The following is a 26609-nucleotide window of genomic DNA, read 5'->3' as shown; positions in this document are numbered from 1 at the left end:
GGTCTCTTTACACGTATTGGTCTGTCCGCTTGAGAAAAGGAAGGACGTTGTGTATGTGTGTGTGTATCAGCGAGAGCATTGTGTGCAAAGGGGGGGGACCAGAGAGACGCAGACGGAGAGGGAGCAAGAGAAAGAGCCAGACAGACAAATGGACAGAGACAGAGACAGAGAGAGACAGAGGCAGAAAGAGAAAAATGACAGGAGGAGAGACAGAGACAAAAAGAAGGGCAGAACCACCCCTCCTCCGTGTGCTGCTGCAGGAGGCTCTGGGTATGCTGTGTGTGTGTGTGTGGGCAAGATGCTGCATTGGGGTCGTCGGGGTCATGGGGTGGTCGGAGTCTATTTCTGCACATCCGAGTGTGGGAGGAGGAGACGGATTAAAGGGAGCCCAAAGGTGCCCAGTGGTGGGTGGCCAGGCACCAGTGCTGGGCTGGAGCATGCATTTCTGTGTATCTGCAAGTGCACGGGTGTCTGAGCCTGCGTGTATGTGCGCGCACGTGCATGTGTGTGTGTGTGTGTGGCCATGGCGTGAATGTGTGAGTGGGGACAGAATGGAAGCTGGAGTGCGGACACCAGATCCACCCCTGTGTGTACATGAGGCCATGAGTGCGTGTGTGGCAGGGGGAGGAGAGGCACCCGGGCTGGCGCCGCTGCCAGTCACCAGCTGGGCCCCTGCCCCTTCACACCTCCCCCTCTCTCCCGGCCCCTCCTGGCAGCTGCCCTGTTTGCAAACACTCTGTCTTCCTCTCCGTGCCCTCCTTGGCCGCCAGCCCAGCACAACGCTACAACTAGAGCTGGATCAAGTGTCACTCTCTGCCTGGCCTCCGTACACACACCGTTGCCCGCCCCTGCTGTGGCCACGAGGTGTTGCCTGGGGGGTAGTGTGTGACAGCATGTGCAGAGTGACCCCAAGGGCCCTTTGAATTGAGGTTCAATTCAGAGAACCAGGGACACAGGCCCGTCCTGAGCAATCCAGGTGAGCTTCCTGGAGTAGGGGTTGGGGGGTGCATTGTGGGAGAGCACGATTAGGACCTCCTGCCACCTTATCCATGAATCTGAAATAGTCCTGGCAATTAGGCCAAGAATGTGTCCCCAAAAAGCTGGAGGCGCCAGGAAAGGGTGGTGCTGGGGGAGAGTGAGTGGCGATGAGCAGAGGGCAGGGGGTGGCTGCAGATGGTGTTAATTAGTGACAGCAGCTGAGGATTAACTGGGAGGTGACAATGACCAGGACAGGGCAGGGGAGGACAGAAACTCCCAGGAAGGGCCTGGAGGGGGTGGGGCAATACTAATTAACTCTTAGTTAATGGATACCTAATACGAGTTATAATACTTAGTACTAATGAAGCAGCTCCTCCTCAAGTAGCTTCCAGGCAGGCACATTTGCTCGGTCCCTCAGAGCTGCCCATGTCACAGGTGAGCAGTGACAGTCCAGCACAGCCAAGGTGCCAGCAGGTCAGGGCAGAGGTGGGACTCGAGCCCAGGCCGGCTCCTGTCCAGGGCTCAGCTCTTAAATGGCAGAGTCATCCCCATTGTCACCAGCAGGTGAAGGGGCCCTGTGTGGGGGGCTCAGGGTGTGCGCACGAGTGTATGAGTGTGCATCACCATGAGTGTGTGTCTCTGCGTGTGACAGCGAGTCTGCTGTAAGAGTGTAAAAGTGAGTGTACAAGCATGAATGTGGCTGAGAATGTAAGAGTGTGTATGTGTGACCGTGTGTGCACATGAGTGTGAGCGTGTATGAATATGAGTACAATTGTGCATGTGAAGGAGTGTGTGAGTGAGCATGAGTGAGACAGTGAGTGTACATTTGTGTGTAAGAATGTTAGAGTAAGTGTGTGAGCACTGGATGGATGGAAGTGTGTGTGGGTATACGAGTACATGTGTGAGACTGCATACCTGGGACGGTGTGAGGTGGTGTGAGCATGCATCTGTGCGTTGGTGCGGTGGCCATGTCTCCCTTGCAGGAGACTGGAGTGGGGGCACCCAAAGGAAGACAGAAAGTGGGGGCTGCAAAAGCCCTCGGACCCACGGGAAGGCCTTCATCAAAAGGCAGGCGAAGGTGCATGCTGATGAGGATGAGGACAAGGGGGACCCTCCACAGCGCCGGTGGAGTGGGGTGAAGGGGGCAGCCATGCATGCAGGGAGACGGCATGCAGTTCCTCCTCACGTTAGACACAGAGTTACCTCGAGGCCCAGCAATTTCGCCCCCGGCCCTCCACCCACAGAAATGAAAACATCCATCCCCGTGAATGGAACATGATTCATGGCAACATTCTCCACAGTAGCCAACAATGGAAACACCCTGGAGGTCCATCAACAAATGAATGGATACATGAAATGTGGTCCATCCACTCAATGGAATATTACTCATCCATAAAAAAGCCCTGATATGTGCTGAGTCAGGGATGGACCTTGGAACCATCTTGAAGGGAAAGAAGCCATCGCAGGAGACGATCTGATGCAGGATTCTATTTATATGAAAGGTCCAGAACAGGCAAATCCAAAGATTAGTCAGGGGTGGGGGTGCTGGGGAGGAGATGGGGGTGACTGCTAATGGGTACAGGTTTTCTCTTTGTGGGTGGTGGTGATGGTGGAAAAGTTATAAAATTAGATTATGGTGAGTGTCCTGCAGTTCTCAGAAAATGTTAAAAACCACTGAATTGGACATGTAAAAAGGGTGAACTTTATGGCATGTAAATTTTACTTCAATGAGCCTTCTTAAAGCAGAAAAATAAATAAATAGGCATTTCTAAGCTTCTCCTGCTGCTTTTCCCCCTCACTGAGTTTGTAATTGCTGTTGAAAAGAAAAACCTGCCCTGGCTGGTGTGGCTCAGTAGATTGTGCACTGGCCTAGGAACCAAAGGGTTGATGGTTCGATTCCCAGTCAGGGCACATGCCTTGGTTGTGGGCCAGGTCCCCAGTAGGGGGCACGTGAGAGGCAACCACACATTGATCTTTCCCTCTCTTCCCCTCTCTCTATAAATAAATCAATAAAATCTTTAAAAAGAAAAAGAAAAGCTCTCTCATTCCCTGTGAACCGCAGACCCAACTCCTCCTTACTTGCAGAAGAGACCCCCACAGGAAACCTACTCTCCAAAGATCCTAAAGCCAAACAATGATGTCATTCTGGGTCCAACCCCAGCTCTGGCCTGATCCCCAACACTCCTCCCTACATGTCACCCCTAAAATGCACCTGGGCTGGTGATTGCCAAGGCAGTGCTGGGGTTCCCCCATTTGGGGAACCCCACCCACACTTGCACACAGGACCAGTTATTACACTCATGGGTGTCCAGTGCCCAGTGGAAATGTGGTGTTTTTTTTTTTTTTTTTTTTATTTTAAAGCTCTTATTTACTTAGTTTTAGAGGAGAAGGGAGGGAGAAAGAGGGAGAGAAACATCAATGCATGGTTGCCTCTCACGCACCCCCTACTGGGGACCTGGTGCACAACCCAGGCATGTGCCCTGACCAGGAACTGAACCAGTGACCCTTTGGTTTGCAGGCCGGCACTCAATCCACTGAGCCACACCAGCCAGGGAAGGGGATTTTTATTTTAACAAAGAACAATGGAAAAAAAGCTTTTTCCTTCTCCCCCCTCTCTCTCTACCCCATCCTTGTCTGTCTGTCTCTCTCTATTTGTTGTTGAGTATGGCTCTCTCTGGCAGACCCTTGAGGGGTGGGGGATCGAGGCACCTGCCAGAGGGCAGAAGGAAGGCCAGGAACCTGGGACTTTGCAGAAGCCCAGGCTCCAGACATCCAGAGCACACTGCATTGTTCCACCAACCTCACTCACAAACCACAAAGTCAAAAATCTGGAAGACGTCAGGGCCGTGACCACAGAGCAGAGAGCGGAGCCTTGAGCACCGCACCAGGGCCTGCTTGCGGGTCGGCATTTGCCAGAGACCCTGGAGCACCACCGGCCTCTCGAGGCCTCTGTAAACACTGTCTGGTTCGGCAGCTCACTTGTGCTCAGTGCTGGCACACAGACTTGACAGGGACATCAGTGGCAGCCCACGGACTGCCCACCTAGGCTGGTCCCATGCAGCGCCTGATCCGGGGGGCGGGGCTGGGGGGTGCCCCAAAATCTGCTGTTTGGACCGGTTCCGGTGATGGCTTGCATTGCAGGTGCAGGGAGCTGGGAGGACGCATTTCCAGGGCACCGATCCTATTCCCTAGCCGAACCGCCGGGCCAGGGGCCACTGATTCTTTGGAGTTTTCTGCAGGGACAGCCATACTACCCAGGCGAAGTGACGCATCCGGGCCATCCTTTCCACCCTGTCTCTGAGGAAGGGGCCGCCCTCTGCTCTCATGTTGCTGAGAGAGAGTGTGTGTGTGTGGTTGTCACCTGGGAACGTGGCTCCTGCCTGGCCGAGCCCGCTAGGCCCCTGCAGGCACTGTTCTCAGTTTGTTTTGAGCTGGCGGGCACAGCACCTGGCTCAGCTGCCCCGTGGGAGGTGTCCGGCGTCAGGGCCAGTAGTAGGTCGGGGCTGGCCGCCCATCCTGGCCTTGGGCCCAGGGGCCAGATGTTTGGGCTTAGCTGCCTGTCCAAACAGGGATAGAGTGACCAGATAATTAAGCACCCGCTTCTTCAGAGCTGGCAAGGGGTGGAGGGACCTTGGGCCATAGTGCCCTGTGCCCTGCCCCCCCAACCTTGGCTTGTGGAGAGGGGCCAGGAGAGTGACACCTCACCTGGCCCCCCAGGGTGACCCTGAGCCAGGGTTCACCTGCTCCGCTGTGTAAAGCAGACCTTTTGCTTGCCGGCCAGGCGCCGTCCCCAAGCCCCGAGGACCCAGGAGGGCAAGGGGAATGCAGGCGGAGGCTGTCCCCTCAGCCTTCCCAGTCAGCAGTTATTTCAGTCTCAGGGCTTAATGAGGCCGAGGGAACAGCAATCCTCTGCGTGCTGCTACGCCTGTTGGCGGGGCCCATGGTCCATCTATCAGGACCCCCGGTCATTATCCCCCCCCCCCCACAGCGAGTAACTGGACCCTGCTGGCCTTTACAGGACGGCGGGGGCGCCAGCAACCTGACCTTCCAAGACCTGTGAGCCAGGCGCGGACTGGAGACTGCAGAAAGACGGAACAGATCCCTGCCCTGCCTGAGGCCGTGGGAGCCGGGAGCAGGGTGAGGGGGTCTCCCAAAGCAGTCCCTGATGTCCAGAGAGGGGAAGGGGCCCGCCCAGAGATAAATTGTCACAGAACTCCAACTCCTTGGCCTGGGGTCCCAGGCCAAGGTCGAAGGCGGGAATCTGCATGTGTTATTCTGGAGCAGAGTTCCCACTCTGCTGTGTGGCCTGAGGCAAGGAGCTGGCCCTCTGTTTCCTTCCCAAGTGGGGACCAAGTCCCTGCTTCTGCGGAAGGGCTGTGGGGAGGATGGCTTTTAAGGACCCACGATGCATCAGGTGCAGAGAGGCACAGCCAGGCATGATCACGGTCATGCTGGTTCACCGAGCATACACCGCATGCTGAGCCCTGTCCTTCCCCGCACTCACTCTTCCAACCCACCCCGTCACCTCAGGATGCTGGGACTAGTACAGGGAGGAAAAACAGAAAGAAAGAAAAGAAAGAAAAGAAAGGAAGGAAGAAGAGAGAGGAGAGGAGAGGAGAGGAGAGGAGAGGAGAGGAGAGGAGAGGAGAGGAGAGAGAGAAGAGAAGAGAAGAGAAGAGAAGAGAAGAGAAGAGAAGAGAAGAGAAGAGAAAGAAGAGAAGAGAAGAGGTCTCAGAGAAAGTACAGGAGCTGCCAGAGTCCCACAGCCAGGACATGGCCTTGAATCCGGGAGAGTTGGACTTGGGCATCAAGTCTCTGAGGAGCAAGGTCCACGGGTCAGACCGGCTGGAGAATCAACGTTCCTGGTGCAACCTGAGCTGACAGGCAGGGATGGTACAATAACACCCTCACACGATGGGCACGCCGTATGAGCCAGCGCCGTGCTGGGCACTCGCACACACACGCACACGTACTGATTCACCAGCAGTGCCTCATCCCAGTAAACCCCATGTTATCCTCCTTTGGAGTCGGGGAAACTCAGACCAAGAAGTTAAGTAACTGGCTCAGGTTCACACCCACAAGGACTCTAACACAGGCACCCAGGCTTCACACCTCTCTGCGGAGCTGAGCTGCGGGAACAGTCCCCTCCTCAGCAGGTGTTTGTGGAGAGAAGATGACTTCACACGGGCAGGGCCCCGAAAGCAGAGCCGGACCTGTGGGAAGTGTCCAAGGAAGGTCAGGCATGGCTGTTATTCTTATGCACTCAGGCGTTCCACGGATCCCCTGGGCATGCCTGCGGGGTGAGGCGCTCTTCTCGTTTACATCTGTGGACGGGATGAAGATTCCTGCCCTCCTGGGGCTTTCCTCACCTCTGTTGTCACCGCCATCTTGACCATGTCCATCAGCGTCACTGTTACCATCACAGCCATCACCACCACGATCATCATCATCACCATCATCGCCACCATCACCATCCTCCTCACCAATTATCGCAACCATCGTCTCCGTCATTGCCACCACGATCATCTCCATCACCACTATCTCCACCGCAATCATCTCCATCACTGTCACCACCATCACCATGATCTTCATCACCATCTCCATCATCATCACTACCATCATCACTAATCACCTCCATCATTGTCACCATCTCTGTCATTGCCACCATGACCTTCATCACTATGATCATCTTCATATCCATCATTGCCACCATCACCATCATCACCATTACCATCATCACCACCATGATCTCCATCACCATTGCCATCATCATCACTACCATCACCATGTTCATCACTAATCATCACCATCACCTCCACCATTGTCACTATCTTCGTCATCACCACTATTACCATCCTCATCTTTACCATTACTGTCACAATCACCTCCATTATTGTCACCATCACCACCATGATCTTCATCACCATCTCCATCATCACCATCACCATCCTCATCACTAATCATCACCTCCATCATTGTCACCATCTCTGTCATTGCCACCATGATCTTCAACACTATGATCTTCATAACCATCATCTCCGTCATTACCACCACCACCACCACCACCACCATGATCTCCATCACCATCCTCTGCACCAGCATCATCACCACCGTTATTACCACCACGATCATCTTCATCATCACCACCATCCTCACTGCCATCATCTTCACTATCAGAACCACCACCGTCTCCCCCACCTTGCACAGTACCGGTGGTATTCACAGACAGATCAGTCTTGTGCTTCCATCTCTCCAGGATTCCTCTAGTCCCCCAGAAACGTCATCTACCTCTGGTTTTTAATTTGATACTTTGGTTTTCTTTTTTTCTTTCTTTTTCTTTTTTTTTTTTTAGTTGTTAAGTGTCTTAAGCCCCCCTCAAGTCCCAGACAGGGTCACACGTCTCCCCTCAGAGGCCTCTCTTCCTCCTCTGGGGTGGTGGTGGTTGGTGCGGGTGTGCTGGGAGGCCAGGCCACCTCTGCCAGTCTCTTCACCACCTCGCCCAGCTGCCCCAGACCCTGAACAGCCTCCGCCAGCTGGGTCAGCCACAGTCCCAGAGCCTGGCGCTCCTGCTGGTCCCGCTCCAGGGCCTGGGTCAGCCTCTGCAGCTGGCTGCCCACATCCCGGACGGCAGCCACCAGCTCTACCAGGGCAGGTGGCTCACAAGCCATGACCCTTACAGGTGGCACTGGGGCCACGCATGGGCCAACAGGGTCTGAGCTCTGACTGGGCACTGGCCCCAGGCTGAGACTGTCAGGTGGTGGCTGATCTAAGGGATGGGCCGTGGGGGGCAGGTGGAGATCAGGGGTCTCAGTGGGGTCGGAGGCTGAGTGTGGGGTCTGAGGAGGTGGAGAGGTTAGTTGGGGGCTCTGGCTTCTGGGTGGTTTGAAATCCTCAGTGGATGGTGTGTCCATGGTTGGGGCTGCAGAAGACCTGGAGAGGTTGGACTCTGAGGCTGGAGAGGATTCTATGCTTGACACAGGGGATGTGGAGGGGTGGGGGGCCCCCATGAAGTCCAACTGGGGGTGCAAGCTGGGCTTGCCTATTGGTGCTGGAGCGGGAAAGGGAAGTTCTGTTTCCAGGGAAGTTAGGAGGGACTTAGTGGTGATCACAGGAGTTGAGGTGGAGTCAAGAGTCAAGACTGGGTGAGCAGTAGTGGTAGAGTGAGGAGTCATGGTGAGGTCGGAGGTTGTGGTGGGGTCAGAGGTCGTGGTGGGGTGAGTGGTCCTGGTGGGGTGAGAGGTCATGACAGGGTGAGGGATTGTGATGGGCTTAGGGGTTGTTGTGAGTTGAGCAGTTGTGGTGGGGTGAGGGGTGGTGGGGGGGGGAGGGATCATGGTGGTGGAAGGTGTTGTGGGTGGGTGAGAATCTGTGGCTGGGCGAGGGGTCGTGGTGGGGTGAGGGGTCGTGGTGGGGTGAAGGGGCGTGGTGAAGTGGGTGGTAATGGTAGTGTTGAGGGTCGTGGTGGGGTAAGAGATCGTGCTGGAGGGAGAAGTGGTGGTGGGGGGAGGGCTTATGGAGGGGTCTGGGGATCTGGAAGGTTCTGGAACTGTGCTGGGGTATGGAGTTGTGTCCCAGGCTGGGGCTGTGTCAGGTTCTGGGGTCAACTCTGAGGTAGGGGAAAGATGAGTCACAACTGCGGGTGCAGAGGGGTCAGAGGTCAGTTCTTTGGGCAAGGTGGCCAGTGGGGTAGGTGAAAGCTCAGGGGTCAGTGCCGGAACCACGGTGGTATCAAGGGTGGACAAAGTAAGGCCAGGGGTTGTCCAAGTGAGGTCCGAGTTCTTCCAGGAGGCCAGGTGTGGGCTGGGTGGCAAAGTGTCTGGAGGGTGAGAGGTCACCTCCCTTGAAGGTGAAGCTGCGTTGCGGGTGAGCTGTGGCGCCGAGTGGGAGGTCTGTGCTGGGCCCGGGGAAAGGGCGGGGGGCGCCGTCCGGGCCGCTGTGGGCCGCAGCAGCCGGCGATCGGGCCACGGTTTCCTTCCAGAACCTGGAGAGAAGATGGACCGCTGAGGTCAGTCTGCCCCGCCCACCCTACGGCCCACCCCGCCCAGGAACGGGATGGCCAATAGGAAGATGCAGGACCTTGTGACGTCATCAGTCGCTGGCAGACTTCACACCCCCCCCCCCCCCCCCGCCACATCCCTGCCTCCTCCAATGTCTCCAAGCGCCACCTGGTGGCTCCCACTGCGGGAGGATGCTAGGATGCGTGGTAATGGAAGCTGGAGGCGGCAGAAATGAGGGGAGGATGCGGGAGGGTGGGTGGGGGGTGACGAGGTGTGGAAGCGTGCGAGGAGATGCGGGAATTCTGGAGAGTTGGGGAATGTGGAGGGGTGGAAGGGGTAGAGGGCATCGGAGTGGGGGAGGGGTAGGAGAGACGCTGGTAGGGGTGGTGCAGGAGGGCTCAGAAGGGTCATCTCAGCAATCAAGATCAATATTTTTATGTCATATTTTAAAACCATCACAGTTCATGCCAAATCGACGATGAACAAAACGCTAAAATTTCAACCCAAGGCAGACCCAAAGTTAGGGGGAGTCTGGTGAGGTGAGTCAGATGCTGTCCCTTATTCAAAATGTTGATATTTCTGTGGTTTATCTTTGCATGAATTTTTATTTTTTTAAACTGTTGTATTAAGATTTAATTTTTCTTGCCCTGACTGGTGTGGCTCAGTGGGTTGGGCGCTGTCCTGCAGACCTGGCACATGCCTGGGCTGTGGGCTTCGGAGCCCAAGAGGCAACCAGTCAATGTTTCTCTTGCACATGGATGTTTCTTTCCCTGTCTTTCTCCCTCCCTTCCTCTCTCTAAAAATAAATAAACAAAATCTTTTTTAAAAAGAGATTTAAAAAAATTTTTTTTAAGATTTTATTTATCTTGATTACTGAGGGTTTGGGCACCCTCTACATTTTGGGCCCAAATGAGAAGCCCCTTCTTCCAAGTCAGTGTGAGTTTTAACTCTTTTTACAGATGAGGAAAATCAGGCCAAGAAGGTAAGTAACTGGCCAGAAGTCAGTCAGTCTCTCTCTCTCTCTCTCTCTCACACACACACACACACACACACACACATACACCAGTTTATGAAGAACAAGAGATGAACCCAGGTGCTTTGTACCCAGAGTCTAGGCCACTAAGTATCACTCTCTCAGTGACAGGAGAGTTCTGTGCTGTCCTGTGTGGTCACATGGGGTTAGTGAGCACTTAAATTGTGCCTAGTTCCACTAAGAAACTGTTTCCTTTTTCACATTTTTTAAAATCCTCACCTGAGGGTATGTTTATTGATTTTAGAGAGGGAGGGAGGGGTAGGGAGAGAGAGAGAGAGAGTCATCAATTGGTTGCCTTCTGTACACATCCCAATCAGGGACTGAACCTGCAACCTAGGTATGTGCCCTGACTGGGGATAGAACCTGCGACCTTTCGGTTTACAAGACGACACTCCAACCAACAAAGCCATGCCAGCCAGGGCCTTCTGTTTTACTTCCATTTTTCTCCTCTTTCTCTGCAGTCTTCATCCCCCTTGCCTTCTCCCCTTGGTACCTCCAGGAACGTATTTGACATATGTCCTTAGACACGTGTGTGCCCTTACCCAATACGGAAAGCATGTATGTGTTCACGTTAGCGTACCTGCACGTGCACCTCTGTGTTTGTGAATCTGCAGATCCCCTGCTGTGAGAAACCTCGCCCTTCCCTCAACGCTATCTTGTTAACACTTGTCCGTGGTGCTGTGCGTGCAGCTAGTCACTGTGTGAGCCGTTGCACAGAGTTCCATCGCCTCTCAGCCGCTCCCTTACTGCTGGGCACTCAGTGTACCTCCAGCTCCCTGACGTCACCACAGGCCAAAGAGCCTGCTCGTGCATGTCCCCTTGAGCCTGTGCAAGAATTTCCCCGGAACAGCAGGATCGCTGAGTCACGAGTCATAATCATCTTTAACTTCCACTAAATACTGCTGGATGGGGTTTCATCCAACAGCTGCACCCAGCAGGGGGATGTCTGTCTCCCCACGTCCTCACCCACACGTGGTATTATCCACCATTTTTCCTCCCTGCTTGTCATTGTTTTGAGTCTTCTGACTCTTCCTGAATGTGAGCATTTCTGCACATTCCCGTTGACCATTTGGGCTTCTGCTTCCAGGAACACCCTGCTTGCTGCTTTTGCCCGCTTTCTTTTAGAGTTTCCTACCATTTTCTCATTGATTTGTCTGAGTGCCTTGCAGAGTACAGGTTAGGGTTTCTGAACCTCGCCACTGTTGACATTTGAGACTGGATATTCTTTGCTCAGTGGGCGACCGCCTTGTGATTTTAGGTTGTATAACATCTGTGACCTCCTCCCTGCCCTAGGCTCCTGGTTGTGACATTCCAAACTATCTTCAGAGATTGCCAGTTACCCCAAGTTGAGGGCCATGGCTGTAGATAGTAACCCCCTATATATATTAGGGTACATTTCTGTTGGGTCTTTCTGAGGTAAGAGTTAGGTCACCATTGTGGAATTTGGAGTCCATCTCTCTACCCCACCACACAAACATCCTCGTCCCCTCGCCCCAGCTGCGTGCCTCACCTGCATCTCCACGGACCCTTGGAGTTGGTGAGGAGTGGCCTGGGCTTCTAGTGGTGCCAGTGGTAAGAGTGGGTCCAGATGCGCCTGTAGTGGTGGTCCCCTTGGCCAAGGCCCTTCCCGAAGGTCTGTCCCGTACCCGGTAAGGCTGGTAACCATCCTTACCACCTGGAAAGATATGGGAGAACTGAGTGCCCCTTGCCCTCTTTTTTAAAAAATATTTATTTTTGGAGAAAGGGGAAGGGAAGGAGAAAAGGAGGGAGAGAAACATCAATGTGTGGTTGCCTCTTGTGTGCCTCCTACTGGGGACCTGGCCTACAACCCAGGCATGCACCCTGACTGGGAACTGAACTGTCGACCCTTTGGAGCTCCCAAGTGGATGCAGATCTCTTGCCCACCTTTAGCCCACATCCTGGGTGCTGTCAGACACTGTAACTTAGCAATCTCATGGGGATAGCATGGGTAGAGGTGCCACAGTTTCACTACAGGCTCCCAGAATGAAGCCCAGAGAAGGCAAGGAATTTTCCCAAGGTCACACAGCTAAGGAGCAGAAGCAGGCTTCAGACCCAGGCAGCTGTACCTGGTTGTAACTGGGGACCTTGCTCCCTCTGGGTACAGACCTCCCGAGCCTCACTCCACTCCTCCCCTGGTGAGCTTTCACTCACCCTCCATGCCATCGTGCCCTGCTCTGTTGCCCCTACATGCTCCTTCCCCACCTCCATCATCTTTTGCTGTCCTGACCTCTCTGTACCTTGATTTCCTTACCTGTAAAATGGGGCTAAGGACAGTACCTGTGTCATAAACTTCCATGGGAGGCAAGTGAAATAAGCCACTTAGATGATACTTAGCATGTGAAGAGGATGCAATAAACATTGGCTACTGATACTGTTATTATCCTCTGATCTCTGAATGCAATCTTGCACATCACCTTGGACATCCTCCCCTTCAAATGACCTCATGCAGCCATCAGACAGTGATATCCCCAGTCCATGAGTCACCTCACCTTCCCAGCTCAGTGTGGGAGCAGCATTAGACACAGCTCTCTCTATCTGCCTGGCCTCATCCATTCCCACAGCTTCAAATTCCATCCAGGTACCCCTAGGCTCCAGGGCCGAGTATCTAACATCTCCATCTGGGTGTGCCGCACGCATCACTGTTGCACCTGTTCATACTCCTGCCCCTGCCCCCTGCAGTGCTCCCCATCAGTGGAAGGCGGGTCCCCATCTCCTACCTCCCTCTCCTTACCCCATCACCAGACGCCATCCGCTTGACCCCCAGAATACAGCTGGAACAATGAGAGACACTTCTCTCTCAGTCTCCTCTGCCACCCAGGTTGAGGCCACTGTCACCTCTCCAAAGACCTCCTGGTCCCCCTGCATGCATTCCTCATGTATCATCCTGAGTCACTGCTTTGCAAATGTGCATGTGGTCACGTGCTTCCCAGCTCACAATGCTCCTCCAAGGCCCGTGAAACCCAGGCTCTGGCTCCACTCCAGCCACACTGGTCTCCCAAGGCCCCACCCCAGTGCTTTGCACATGCTCTTCCCTCTGTATGGAATGCTCTCCAACCAGAGATTTGTGTGGCTTCCCCTGTCTCTTCCTCAACATGGTCACTTAAATGGCACTTCCTTAGTGAGTCTTCTCTTGACCATCCGATTTTAAATTTTAACCAGCCTCCCTTGCCCTGCTCGCCACTCCTGTGTTCCCAGGGGTGAGCGCCCACGCCTGTCACACCGCAGACGCTCGACCCACACGCATCGGTGTCTGCGTCTCCAAATTCCACGGTGCAGGAATCCTCAAGAAATGTTGCTTCAAGGAAAATGGAAAGTGGTAATCCAGACTTCATAAGCCTCCAGCTTCACCTCCTGTACACTGTCTAGACTTATACCGTGGTCTCTAATTCATCCAACAAATATGTAAAAAGACCCTGCTGAGTCCCTATGACGTAGATTCTGTGGTAGAATAATGTTCCCCAAAGATGTCCATGCCCTAATCCCCAGAGCCTGTGAGTATGTGACCTTACGTGACAAAATATACTTTGCAGATGTGACTAACAGGGCCAACCTCAAGATGAAGACACTGTCCTAGACTGAACCGACTGGGCCCAGTCTATTCACCCAAATCCTCGACACTGGAGAACTCTCTCCCAGCTGTCGTGGCAGAGGAAGATGTGAAGGCAAAGACGGGTCAAACGCGTGTGAATTGCAGGCTTTGATGACAGCGGAAGGGGCCGTGAACCCAGAAAAGAGGTGGCCTCTAGAAGTGGGAGAAGAAGATGAGGGAGCCGGTTCTCTCCTGGAGCCTCCCAAGGGGATGCGGCCCTGTGAGGCCTCCTCGGGAACTCGGACCCACAGAACCGCAGCGTAAGTTCGTGTGGTCTTAAGCCACGAAGCGCATGCTGGTGTGTTATGGCAGCAATAGAAACTGATGCAGTTGTACGTTCGATAGAGCTAACGGTCTACGGGAGGTGACCACATGCTCGACCGACAGTGCCATTCATTGTCTGGGCTGCAGCCTTTGTGGCCCCGAGGGTGCCCCCGCCTCCTGGTGTCGCTGGTGCAGATCACACCATCTCCTCCGAGAGGCTCTCCCTACGGCTCCACTGAAACAGTCACTCCCTCCCTGGGATGCTGCAGCTGTTGTTCATTGTCGGTAAATAACTGTAACAACGGTTTGTGGTTTTTGGCAATTTCACACACATTTTGCCCACTGGCTTGGGGTGTGAGGTCACCCGGCTAGCTCTGATCCCAGTGGGGCCACCACTGAACCCCAGGGAGTTGGACTCCGGAACTCACGGCTGTCGTTACTCCAGGAATTCGGTAATCTTTGCCAATCCAATGAGCAAAATGTGTGTGAAGTCATTTAAAATGATCTCAAGGGTGGCTCCATAACAATAGGACCTATGTCACCCAGTTGTTGGAACAGATGTGCCCAGCACAGAGGAAGTGAGCTCTCCTTGACTCTGGACAGGAGCCCTAGTGCTGTTTTTTTTGTTTTGTTTTGTTTTGGGTTTTTTCCCCCCAGAGGAAGAAGCTGAGGTTCAAAAATGCAGTGTCGTATTTTTCAAGGTCATCTTGCTAGTGATGATAGGAATTCACATCTATGGTTTCTCCCTGGTACCACTCGCGCCTTCCCTCCAAGTCTTCCCATTACTGAGGTTGTGTATATGACTCTCCTGAGATTTCCCTTGCGCAGCATGTAGTTCTGCACTGATCTCAGCTCACGCACTGCCTTCTCTCCCACCAGGAAGGAACCCCAAGGGCGGGAACTGGTCTCCTCCGTAGCTGCCCCCACCACCTGAGCTGCCGGTGCCCAGCATCTGACTGTCTTCCGCCGCGAGGGGGCGCTATGGGATAGGAAGGCGGGTGCAGGAGGCGGTGAACAAAAGCTCTGGAATCCTGGCTACGTTGCACTGAGGAGCATCACCCCTAGAAACTGGCAAATGAAGCCCTAACTCACAACCTGGGCACCCCCAAATCGTGGAGCCCCTCACCTGCCCCACAGAATCTGCAGCCGTGAGACTGGCAGCCGCTCACTGGGACCATTACTCGCTTCACCGGGCTTTTATGGCCGAAGGCGTGCACCTGCTGGCCAATCAGAGGTGCAGAGCGCCCGATGACTTAACAAGACGGGAGACCGATTGATGCCTGCTCCTCACATCCATCCATTCTCCGCTCTGCCCCGCCCCTCTTGCGCAGGGCAGCGGTGTGCGGTGTGCGAGTGCGTGCTGAGTTCGTGGAAAAGGCGGGAAAGGAAATGAGAGGCATGGTCGTCCTGAGGGGACCTGAAGGGGCGAGTCTCTGGGGAGAGGACATGAGGAAGGGGCATGTGGCTGGTGACAGGGACAAAGCCAGGGCATTATGGGGGTGGGAGGGGCAGTGTGGGAGATGCATGAAGAAATGGAGAGGCTGTGAGGGGTACAGTTGGTGCAAAGGACTAGAAGAAGCAGAAATGGCAACTCCTGGGAGCCTGAGGGAACGAGGTAAGAGGGCACGTGTGAGGAACTTGGAGTGAGCAAGTGAAGGGATGACAGGACAAAATGGGCTTGGGTGGGGGGCAAAAGGAGGGAGAACGGGCTGAGAGCGCGAGGACGGAGGGTGGGAACCTGATGAGGGAGCATTACAGGGGATGCCTGGTGGGAAACAGAAATAGATGGTGAGAACCAGAAATGGAAGTAACAGCCATGAAAATGAGCACAGGGCTGGGCTGGAACACGGATCTCGTGCATGTGCACACGAAAGGACAGGAGGCCCAGCAGAGAAACGGGTGTATTCATGGGTGGTGACCACAGTGTAGCTGCACAGATGGCAGGTGGCTGAGTGACACAGGCCACAGGGCAGAGAGGGACTCTGCTGGCCAGAGGGAAGAGTCAGGCTGGGGACAGAGCCCTCCACCCAGGTGTCCCCACCCCACCTCTAAACCACAGTCCCCCCCAGACCAGAGCATCCTCGTCCAGAAGGAGGGAGCCTGGGTGGGGATGACGTCATGGCAACAGGGCAGCGCCGGCTGTGCAAGGGTGGCTCTGGGCATCACAGCAGGACCCCAGAGGCCCCCATAGGTCAGTGGGAGGACATGGGCTCAGGCCGGTGTCAGCCAGATCTGCTCTCAGAGACACACAGGGTCTCCTCTTCTAGGCTCTGGAGGAGTGTTCTAGTCAAGCCCCAGCGGGGAATGGTTTTAGGTTCCTGGAGCCCAGAACACATGCCCGTGGTGTCTGAGACCCAGGCCCACTCATTTAGGAGGGTCTTTCTGGGAGCCCTGGAGCCAGTGCATGGAGGCCCCACCCCACCTGGCCACGCTCCTCACCTGGGCCCGGAATGCGTCTTATTGCTGGGGAAGGGACCCTGGGGCTCCGGGTGCTGCCCCAGGAGACAGTGTGTCCAAGTGTCCCTGCAGCAGTGGTCCCCTGGGTCAGCTCCTCTCCTGAGGTGGGGTCCCAGGTCCAGGGGGGATAGTCCTCCTCATCGGCGTGGCCTTGGGAGACATTGGAAGAGATCTGAGCCCTGTTAGGCCTTGGAGGCCCCTGGTGCTGCTCCAAATGCCCCTTCCAGGATCTCCTGGAGAGTCTCTGGGTCCGCCAACCCCCTGGCACCCTGACTCTGCCCCCCGGGCCCCACTGTCCCCAGTACCAGTGCAGGTCAGCCCCACGTCCTCCTCATGGTCACAGTTGTGCTGTCCCCACGCCCCCGCAGGGCAGTCGCTCAGTGAGGTCTCGGTGCCTTTACAGTGCACGTCATCCAGCCAGATGGGCCCGGTCCCAGGGCCATAGTGGGTTTTGCCCACTCGGGGCCGGACACGTCCACAGCCCAGCTCCCAGCAGGCCACAGTGCTGTCCCGCAGGTCCCAGTTGTCATCGCATACTGTCCCCCAGCGTCCAGCATGCCACACCTCGAGCCGGCCGGCACACCGGTTGGGCCCGTCGGCCAGACGAACTCGGAAGGGGCCTGCAGTGGAAGGCCCCAGGTCAGAAGGGGTCACCGTAGGTCAGCCTCACCCCTCCTTGTGCCCTCACTCACCTGACCCCCCAGGGGTGCCCCCAGTGGGGGAGGGGCCCAGGTCTTTGGATGACTCTGGAGAACCTTCTGCTGGGATCTCGGCCGATGACTCTGCAGAGAACGGAGGGATTCGCCTGACGCTGGTGACCTCAGAGGTCACCTCTCCAGAATCTTGAGTGATCGGCATTGTCACGGTCTCAGAGGCTCGTTCCCAGGGGGTCGGCACTCTGGTGGTGTGTGAAGTCGGGCGGTGGCGGGCTTCGGTGGTCAGGACCGCAGCTGTTCGGGAGGTCAGTTCCGGGACACCCTGGGTGCTCGGGCCCCTGGCATGTTTAGTGGTAGGCATCATGGGGGCCTGAGTGGTTGGCCTCTTTGCGTGCTTGGTCACCCACTTCTTGGTGTTCTTGGGCATCTTCCCGGGGACCCTGGTGGTCTTCTCGGGAACACTGAGGGTTGGCCTCACAGCGGGCTTGGTGGCCAGCTCCCCGGGGGGCCAGACATCTGGGTCTCTGTCCAGGCCGGGGAGCCAGCTCCAGCTGAAGGGGTCTGAGATGGAGTCCACGCCAGCAGTCCCTGGAAGGTGGAACAGGACACAGAGACAGTGGCAGACCCCAGAGTGCCAGGGTCGTCCATCCATGCCCCTTTCTCTCATCTTCCTCTCTCCGGTCACCAAGTTTTGTTCATTCGTTTGTTCATTCATTCTTGTCGAAAATATTCAGCACCTCCCATGAGTTGGGCACTGTGCCTGACTGTGGGCACACTGGCCAACCAAACCCAAGGCTGTCCCGGTCTCCTGGGCACTCTCAATCATGATATAACTGACATGCCGGCCTTTGACACCCCTGCCCGTCCTCTCATCTCCTTTTTCCTGTACCTTCTGCTGGATTTGCTGGCTCTGCTCCGTCTAGCTCTCACCAGGCACGAGAGTGGGACCAAGTCTGAAGGTGACTGCACAGCCCAAAATCCTTCTGTGGCTCTGTGGCTCCATGGCCCTCCCCCAGCAGGAGAGGGAGAGGGCCTCAGCTCAAGGCACGATGGGTGACTCCATCCTTCCAGCCGCCACTTACTCACCCCATGTCTTTCTGATTAGCACTCTGTGGAGTCAAGGGCTAGCTTTGCCCAAAGAAACGTCTGGCCTCAGCCCCTGGTGTCTGGGGGTGACCTGAAGTCCTTGGAATGTCCTGCCTGATAAGAGTGTCTCCCCCATCAGTGTTTGTCTGACCAAGCTCCCATTAAAATTCCGACACCAAGGCAGTGGGGGGTCAGACTCCCTGGTCGGCATGTGTACTGTCCGACCCCCTGGGAAAGGATGGCAGAAAGCTGCACCCCGAGTCTCCTGAACCTCACCCCACCACCTCCTCCCTCAGCAGATGTAAACTGGTGTCCTGTTGCCGCCATCAACCATAACCCCAAGTATGACCGTGTTTCTGATTTTTGTGAGTCCTTCCAGAAAACTATGGAAGCTGCGGATGGTCCTGTGGAACCTACCAAATTCTAACATATCCCACAGGTTTGTGTGATTTGTCGGTGCCTCAGTTCCCCGGTGAGGTGTGAGTTTCCCGAAGGCCAGGCCGTGGTCACCGAGTGCGGAGGACCCAGCTCCGTGCCTGGCCCTCAGTAAATGCTGGCAAGTAAATGGCACATGGGAGGCCCGAGTTTACCGAAGTGGACCTTCGCCCTGGCTCCTCTCCATGTCCCAGTGCCCCTACATCCCCTTCCTCTCATCCTGGGGAGGACAAGGCCGCCCTCTGTGAGTCAGACTTCCCTGATTCTTGGGGGAGGAGGAAGAACAATCTCTGTTCTGCCACTTAGTTGCGGTGTGACCTTGGGCAAGTTACTCAACCTCTCTATGCCTCAGGGTCTTCCATAGTAAAATGGATACACCATCCACCAACCTGGACTTATTGTGAGGTGTGAGTACAGTCACACACATGTGAAAACACCCAGCCCAGGGAAGGGGCTTAGGAGGCAGGTGCTCGGTCAACATTAGTTTGGATGTTAGTTCCTGTTCCCTCCTCCAGGAAGCCCTCCCAGAGCCAGTGGATGGCAGGGACTCCTCACCAGTGCAGATGACACCAACGTCTTCGTTGTGAGCGCAGTTGTGCTTCCCCCAGGGGGTGGCAGGGCAGTTGAGGAGCGACGCCTCCGTGCCTGTGCACCCCACATCGTCCAGCCAGATGGGGCCGGCACCCCAGCCGAAGCGGCCCGCCGCAGGGTCTGGCTGCCGGGCTTCCCCGCAGCCCAGCTCCCGGCAGACCACAGCCGAGTCCCGCAGGTCCCAGCCGTCGTCACACACAGTGCCCCAGCGCCCAGCGTGCCACACTTCCAGCCGGCCGGAGCATCTGCTGGGCCCAGCCACCAGCCGCAGCTGGGGGGACCCTGGGGTGGAAGAGACCCAAAGGATTAGTGCTGGGGCTGCCTTCCACTCTGAGAATCCTCCTCCACCTCCCCTCCGTCCAAACTTCCTTCCCAGCAGCAAGCCTCTCCTGGGGCCTGTGTTGTATACTTGTCGACATCAGGCACGGGGATGAAGAGCCAGGCACAGTCTGGCAGTTCCTTAGAAAGCTGAACCTAGAATTGCCATGTGATCCAGAAGTTCCACTCCTAGGAACCTACCCCAAAACAGGGTGAAAATGGTTTTTTAAATAGACACTGGTGAACAAAGGTTCATAGCAGCACTATTCAAAAAGCTGAAGGATGGAAACATCCTAAAATTCCATCAGCAGATAAATGGACACACAAAACACAGTCTGTCGTACAATGGAACATTATACAGCCGTGAAAAGGGAAGGAAATTCCAACAACTGCCACAACACGGATGTGCCTTGAGCACATTATACTAAATGACACAAGCCAGACACAAAAGAACAAATACTGTATGATTCCACTTAAATGAGGTACCAACAACTGTCATCAAATTCATAGAGACAGCAAGTCTAGCGGTGGGGGCTGGGGAACAGGGAATGAGGAGTTAGTGTTTAGTGGGTTTGAGGTTTCTGGAGATGGTGGTGGTGATGGCTGCACAACATTCTGAAATTTACTTCTGAGCTGTACACTCAAAAATGGTTAAAACAACCCTGACTGGTGTGGTACAGTAGACTGAGTGCCAGTCTGAGAACCAAAGGGCCACAGGTTTGATTCCCAGTCAGGGCACATGCCTGGGTTATGGGCCAGGTTCCCAACAGGGGGAGCTCAAGAAGCAACCACATACTGATGTTTCTCTTCCTCTTTCTCTCCCTTCCTCCCTCTAAAATATAGAAATATTTTAAAACATTAAAACAGTCAATTTTGTGTGGTGTGTATGCTACCACAAGAAAAAATAATAATAAAGGGCCCTGATCAGATGGCTCAATTAGTTGCAGCATCATCCTATACACCAAAGTGTTGCGGGTTCGATCTCCAGCCAGGGCCACATGCCTGAGTTAGGGGTTCAATCCCCATTTGGGGTGCATACATTATGGGAAGCAACTGATTGATATTTCTCTCTCCTGTCCTCTCTCTCTCCCCCCTACTTTCTCCCCAAAGTCAATAAATATATCCTTGGGTGAAAATTAAAAAATAAAGAAAGAAAGAATGTTTGCTCTGGAACAAACAGCCTTGATGAGTCCTGGCTTTCCCACGTTTTAGCTGTGGCCTCAGAGTAACATGCAGATCAAGGCATCCACAGCATAGGTGGTGGGTTGTTACCTGTTACCTGATAAAGACGCGTAAAGCGCTTGCAACAGCACTGGTCACACGTGAGCCAGTGAATGCTGAGTAGCTGTTATTATTCAGAAACAGAGGCCTAGGCCTGGCCCTGGCTGGGTAGCTCCATTGGTTAGAGCACTGTCCTGATACACTAAGGTTGCAGGTTCAATCCCTGATCAGGGCAAATACAAGAAACAACCAATAAATGCACTTCAAAAAAGGAAAGAAAAAGGAGAAAGAAGCCTTCACTAACAGTGAACCAGTCCCCACTTCCTTCAGCCGTGAAAAGAGAGCTGTGTTACTCATGCTTGTTTATGTTCTGAATTTCTGAGGCCTTGACAACTCCGGGCCTTGCTGATGCTGGAGGGTCCGCCCCTCCCTCCGGGAGCTAACTCCTAGAGATGGGAAACGGCTGGATCCCATGTTTGTATACAAACCAGACCATCCGGAGCCAGAACCCCACCGCTTCCTTCAGGGGACCTACAGCCTTCAACCCCCAAGGCAGGTACCACACGCCAGGCAGCAAGCTGTTTCTCCCCCAGGAACCAGTCAAGGGTCCTGCCCACCATGCCCCAACCTCCCTCTGCCTCCTGTGTATCCCCTGGTGGCCATGCATGGCATGGCACTTCCCCTCCTCTTGGGAACCGAGTCCTTGACCTCTGCAACCAGAGACTTCTCTGGACTGTTGGCCTCACCATCCCCGGGTAACAATAAAGCCTAGATCTCAGAACAACAGCTGTGGTTGACCGGTCCTTTAGGTATTTGTGAGAAGGAGGAGGTCCTCAGAAAGGGCCCTGCATTCAAGACACTGAAGCGAGCGAGGCCTCCGGGCACCAGTCCTGCACACCTGCCCCCTCTTCCTTTGTCCCTGTGACACAGTCTATGAGCAGAGAGGAAGGGCACTGGGGCTGAACGGAGGAGCAGACAGAAGCTAAGACCCTGTTTTTCGGGGAAAGAACGGACTCACCAGTTTCTGGCCCAGGCTCCCAAGGGGCAGCTGAGGATGCAGAAGGAGGTGAAATGCCCACTGTCCTTGAGGCCGGGCGCGCAGTCGGGGGCGAGGGCCTGGACGCTGCCTCCCTGGACGCGGAGCTGTTGCTGCCCACTGCGGGGGCCGTGGGAGGGCCGTAGGCGAGAGGCATGCCTGGGGCAGGGGCAGGGGCCGGGGAGGGGGTGGTCATCACCCACCCTGCACTGCCCACAGCTGCTGCACCCTCCGTCCCAGGCCAAGGCTGCAGGGGAGGTTTCTCAGGTAAGCCTCAGCCGTGGGCAGTCTGAGCAGAGGGAGTGGGGGCACGGGGCACGTGAGGAAAACACACAAGCCCCCCCACTTCCTGCTCTCCTCCTGGGACTCTGCCGTACCCACCTGCCCGAGTCTCCCCGAGACCCTCACCATCACACACAGCCCCGGCATCCTCCCGGTGGTGACAGTCATGCTGGCCCCAGGGCCTTGACGGGCAGAACCGCAGGGCCGTCTCGTTTCCTCGGCAGCGCAGATCGTCCAGGAGGATGGGTCCAGCCCCCTCCCCGAAGAAGGCCCCTCCAGGCGCAGCCAGGGCAGCCCCGCAGCCCAGCTCGTGGCAGGCCACCGCGGCATCCCGCAGGTCCCATGCGTCGTCACACACCGAACCCCAGCGTCCGTCGTGCCACACCTCCAGGCGGCCGGCGCACCCGTGGGGGCCGTCGGCTAGGCGCAGCCGGGGGGCCGGGCCTGGACGTGGGGGGGAGACAGGAGAACAGACTGACAGGCACCATGACGCTTCCCACCCAGGAGGGGGCGGAGGTGAGGGGAAGGCCCCGAGGTGGAAACGCCCCTCGCTAAGAGTCCACTCTGGTCCACACCCCACTTCCCCCCAGGGCCTCGCTTGCCCAGGGCAACACGGTGTGACCGCCCCCACCCTGCCATGTCCCAACCTCCTGGCAGTGACACCTGGGGGACCGTCCTTCTCTGAGCGGACCGTCCTGGGCACTGTCCAGCACATCAGTGCAGCAGCCGGGGCCCCAACCTGGAGGTATGAGGCATGCCCACACCTGGGGCAACCAACCATGTCTGCAGACTTAGCCGGGTCCCCTGGGGAGTGGGGGTGGGGAAACTATGACATCCGCCCCCCCTCCCATCCCTCCCCCGCCCCCACGGACAACTGTCAGTCCAGACAGTAGCGTGTTGTGGGTTCCAGGGAGCATTTGGGTCGGGTCTTCCTGGGTCAGAGCCAGGATGCCACGGGGGTGGGGCAGGGTGTGGAGTCCATCCCTACCAGCCAGCATGGGGGGAGTCACCCCAAGTCAGTGATCTAGGGCGAAGAACAAGCCAGAAAGAAGGCAGGAACTCTTGCCCTACGTTTCCTGTTCCATCTGCTCATAGCGGGCAGGAGCGTCTGAACAGGGTTGCCGAGAATGAACTGTGTTAGAGCCCAAAACTCCCCCGGCACCTTAGTGGGGTTCGCTTCTCCTCAAGAACAATGGAACCGTCTCCGAAGCCTCGACTTACCTCCCGTGGAGGGGCTCCACGTGCTGCCCACCTAGTGGCATGTGGAGGGACCCCCTCACTGTCGCGGGCCCCCAGCTGCTGGCCCCACCCAGTCGGGCGGGCCTCTATCCGCACCGCGCACTGATCTTCACACCGGGGGGCAGGGCATCACGCCACAGACCTGGCCCTGCGGCGGGACAGGCCCCACTTGGGCGCAGGACGCACCTGTGCAGACCAGCCCTGCGTCCTCGCTGTGGTCGCAGTTGCTCCGACCCCAGGGGCTCCGGGGACAGTCCCGCAGGGCCTGCTCGCCGCCGCCGCACCCCACGTCGTCCATCCACACGGGCCCCGAGCCCTGGCCGAATCGGGCCCCTCCGGGGGCAGCCAGCGCCCCCCCGCAGCCCAGTTCGCGGCACGCCACCGCGGCGTCCCGCAGGTCCCATCCGTCGTCACACACGGTCCCCCAGCGCCCCGCGTGCCACACCTCCAGGCGGCCCGCGCACCCGTGGGGGCCCGAGGCCAGGCGCAGCCGCTCTGGGGAGACAGAGATGGACAGCGGACTCAAACGTCCCTCCCAGAGAGGGCAGTGGCCCGCCAGGCCGCTCAGGAGACAGCGAGGGCCTGCGTGGGGCAGACACCTGGGTTTCCTGACCCCGTGGCGGGTAGGGTGGGGTGGTCTGCCCTGATTCTGAATCCTGGGGGACTCGGGTTAACCGGAGGACACCCTGGGGCCCCCAGGGTTGGTCTACACTGGGCTGGGCCTGCCCTGCCCCCGACCCGATCTGCGGAGGGGGCTTACCCGGGCGGGGGGCTCCAACCGTCAGCGAGGGGGCCCTGGTGGACTTGGCCTGCTTGGGTGGCCGGGGACTCTTCTTCCGGGAGCTGCCCTGGGGGGTCCCAGCTGGGTGGAGGGCTGGGATAGGAGACAGCAAGGAGGGAGGTGGGGAGCCACTCACCCTTGCTCCTGTCTGGAGGGCTGTGATGGGCACTTTCGGGGTGGGGGAGAAGACGGGCATCTGTCTGTCCCCTGCGCCATCAGATGGGGAGGCCCTGCTCCCCCAAGGCTGAGCTGGAGCAGGGCATGCACAGGTAGACTCACCATGAGTAACGGGGGACTCCTCAAAGCTGGGGCTCAGCTCCTCAGACAGCCCTGGCCAGGGGTCCCCATCCAGGAGCAAGGGTGAATCCTCTGTGTCCCTGGAATTGGCCACACGCTGACCTGCAGAGAGCAGGGAAACTATGGAGGGATGGGCCCCAAGAGAGGCCAGGCAGGACCCCCCCCCAGGCCGTGGTGAGTCCAGCCCTGCAGGGAGGCCCCTGGCTCCGGAGGGGGTGCTGGGCCCCGGGGCCCCTCCGAGTGATGGGGCTGAGACTCGGGGTCCTCACCTGCACAGACGACACCTGCGTCCTCCTCATGGGAGCAGACGTGGGCCTTCCACCCGCGGTGGGGGCACCGCCCCAGCTGTCCCTCGCTGCCCCGGCAGGCCAGCTCGCTCAGCCACACAGGCCCTGAGCCCTCCCCAAAGAAGGCGCCCCGGGGGGCAGCCAGCGCCCCCCCACAGCCCAGCTCCCGGCACGCCACCGCGGCGTCCCGCAGGTCCCATCCGTCGTCACACACGGTCCCCCAGCGCCCGCCGTGCCGCACCTCCAGCCGGCCTGCGCACCCGTGGGGGCCATCAGCCAGACGCAGCCGCTCTGAGGGGACAGAGGGAAGGCCGTGACATCCCAGAGGCCCCGGGGCCAGGAGCTGTCTTACAGGGTGGGGACCCCACCGCCTGGGTGCCCAGCAGAGGCCTTGGTGTGAGGGCGTGGCCGGCAGGCCGCCCAGGGAATTCGGAGGGGAAAGGTGCCCTGAGGTCACAGCCTGATCGTGGCGGCCAGGGTCCCAGAGGAGGGCAAGGCCAGGAACGGGGCGGGCTTGGGGTCGGGTGAGGCCAGCCGGGAGGGCGTTCAGGGCCACTTACCAATGGCATGGATCCCCACCAGAGCGGCTGGAAGGGGGATTGGAGGGGTGGGACACAGTGAGGGCAGGTCCAGGGGTCCCCTCTCCAGCACAGGCCCCTCGCCTGGAGACCCCAACACCCCACCCGGCCACACACACACACAAACCCTCGCACCTCTGAGCCAGCAACCCCCACTGGCAGGGAAAGAAAACACTGGGCCCAGAAGGAGGGGACCCAGATGTCACAGGTCAGGGTGGGGGACCAGGCCCTTGTGCTCCCCAGAGGCCTGCCTGGCTGTAGGTCAAATAGTGGGTAAAGACCCACAAGGGTCAGGGCTGGGGGTCGGCAGGTCCCTGGGGCTTCTCAGACAGTGGGACTGGGCGTGCAGAAGGTTGGGTCCCTGGGGAAGGCAGGCAGGGAGGGCAGACATCCTGCATCCCCAAGCACCAGGAATGGACCCCGGAAGTCTGAATTACTCAAGTGGATGAGCTCAGGGGTCAGGGGGTGGGGCTCAAGTGCCGGAGTCTGCAAGGAGAAGGGGCCACTCACCGAAAAGGCAGGCCAAGACCCTCATGTTTGTGGAGTCCAGGGCAGGGGTGAGGTGGGAGGGGATGGGAGCAGCAGAGGGGAGGAGGCAGCGGCCACCGGAGGGCGGGAGGGGGACGCGCCCGCTGAGGCGCCCTGGACCCGGGAGGAGCAGGCAGGAGCTGGACTCTTTGCCAGGAGCCAGGGAAGCTGCCGAGGAGGCAGCAGGGGACAGGAGGGGGGGCGGGGAGGGGGCTGGCCAGCAGCTGAGGCCTGGGGAGGAGGGGGGTTGCGGGCGGGAGGGAGGGTGTCCAACTGCAAACACCCACACAGAGCCGGCCAGGCTCGCCCTGCGGGCGCAGAGATGCTTAGAGGATGGCAAGCTGCAGGGAAGGGACAGACGGATGCACGTGGAGGCCGGCCATGTGGGCAGGACGCCCACCCCTCTGCCTGCTCTCCTGTCCAGCCGGGAAATCCGCGTGCTGGGACCAGGGCGGAGGGACTGGAGCCTGGATTCCTGGGAGTCGCTCAGCTTGGGGATCACAGTTCAGCAGCAAGAGGGATTCCAGCCAGACACCAGGAAGGACTTCCTGGATTGGGAAAGGAGGAGGAGAAACCCCTCTCTCCATTTCCCCAGCTGTAGTTGGATGCAAGGCCCCCCATCTTGGGGAGAAGTGGCTGAACTTGTACGTCCCCTCAGGGAACTGGGGTGGGGGATGGGCAGAGCCAAGGTCGAGGCCTGGGAGGGAGGCGAGTGCACACCACTCAGGCGTACTCACACACTCCGCACCCGGCAGCTGGAAGGCGGAAAACTTCGGTAATGGGGAGCGTGAGTCAGAGGGCTGGCTGGGAGCGGGGCTGCCGTGAGCTCATCACCTCCCCTTTGGCCAGGGCCAGCACCCCCACCAACAACTAATGTCAGCTCAAGGAGAGGAGGGGCCAGACGGAAGGGAATGGTTCGCAGACAGACTGGAAAA

General features: G+C 57.3%; 1 protein-coding gene across 1 annotated transcript; it reads right to left on the bottom strand.

The window, feature by feature from the left end:
- Positions 1 to 7332: 7332 nt before the first annotated feature.
- SSC5D (scavenger receptor cysteine rich family member with 5 domains) lies at positions 7333 to 26489 on the bottom strand. The gene is made up of 14 exons (XM_028529894.2): positions 25657 to 26489; positions 25129 to 25155; positions 24551 to 24859; positions 24264 to 24383; positions 23964 to 24077; positions 23390 to 23698; positions 22091 to 22408; positions 21665 to 21841; positions 19072 to 19389; positions 17032 to 17583; positions 16645 to 16959; positions 16322 to 16489; positions 11519 to 11683; positions 7333 to 8959 (listed from the first exon to the last, which is right to left on the bottom strand). The coding sequence occupies exons 1-14, from the start codon at positions 25679 to 25681 to the stop codon at positions 7371 to 7373; spliced, it is 4506 nt and encodes a 1501-aa protein (XP_028385695.1). The 5' UTR covers positions 25682 to 26489; the 3' UTR covers positions 7333 to 7370.
- Positions 26490 to 26609: the final 120 nt, after the last annotated feature.

This window comes from Phyllostomus discolor, chromosome 12 (genome assembly GCF_004126475.2).
Source record: "Phyllostomus discolor isolate MPI-MPIP mPhyDis1 chromosome 12, mPhyDis1.pri.v3, whole genome shotgun sequence".
NCBI classification, from domain to species: domain Eukaryota; kingdom Metazoa; phylum Chordata; class Mammalia; order Chiroptera; family Phyllostomidae; genus Phyllostomus; species Phyllostomus discolor.
Note: the sequence above shows the minus strand (reverse complement) of the source record. Positions and strands in the feature narration are given on the sequence as shown.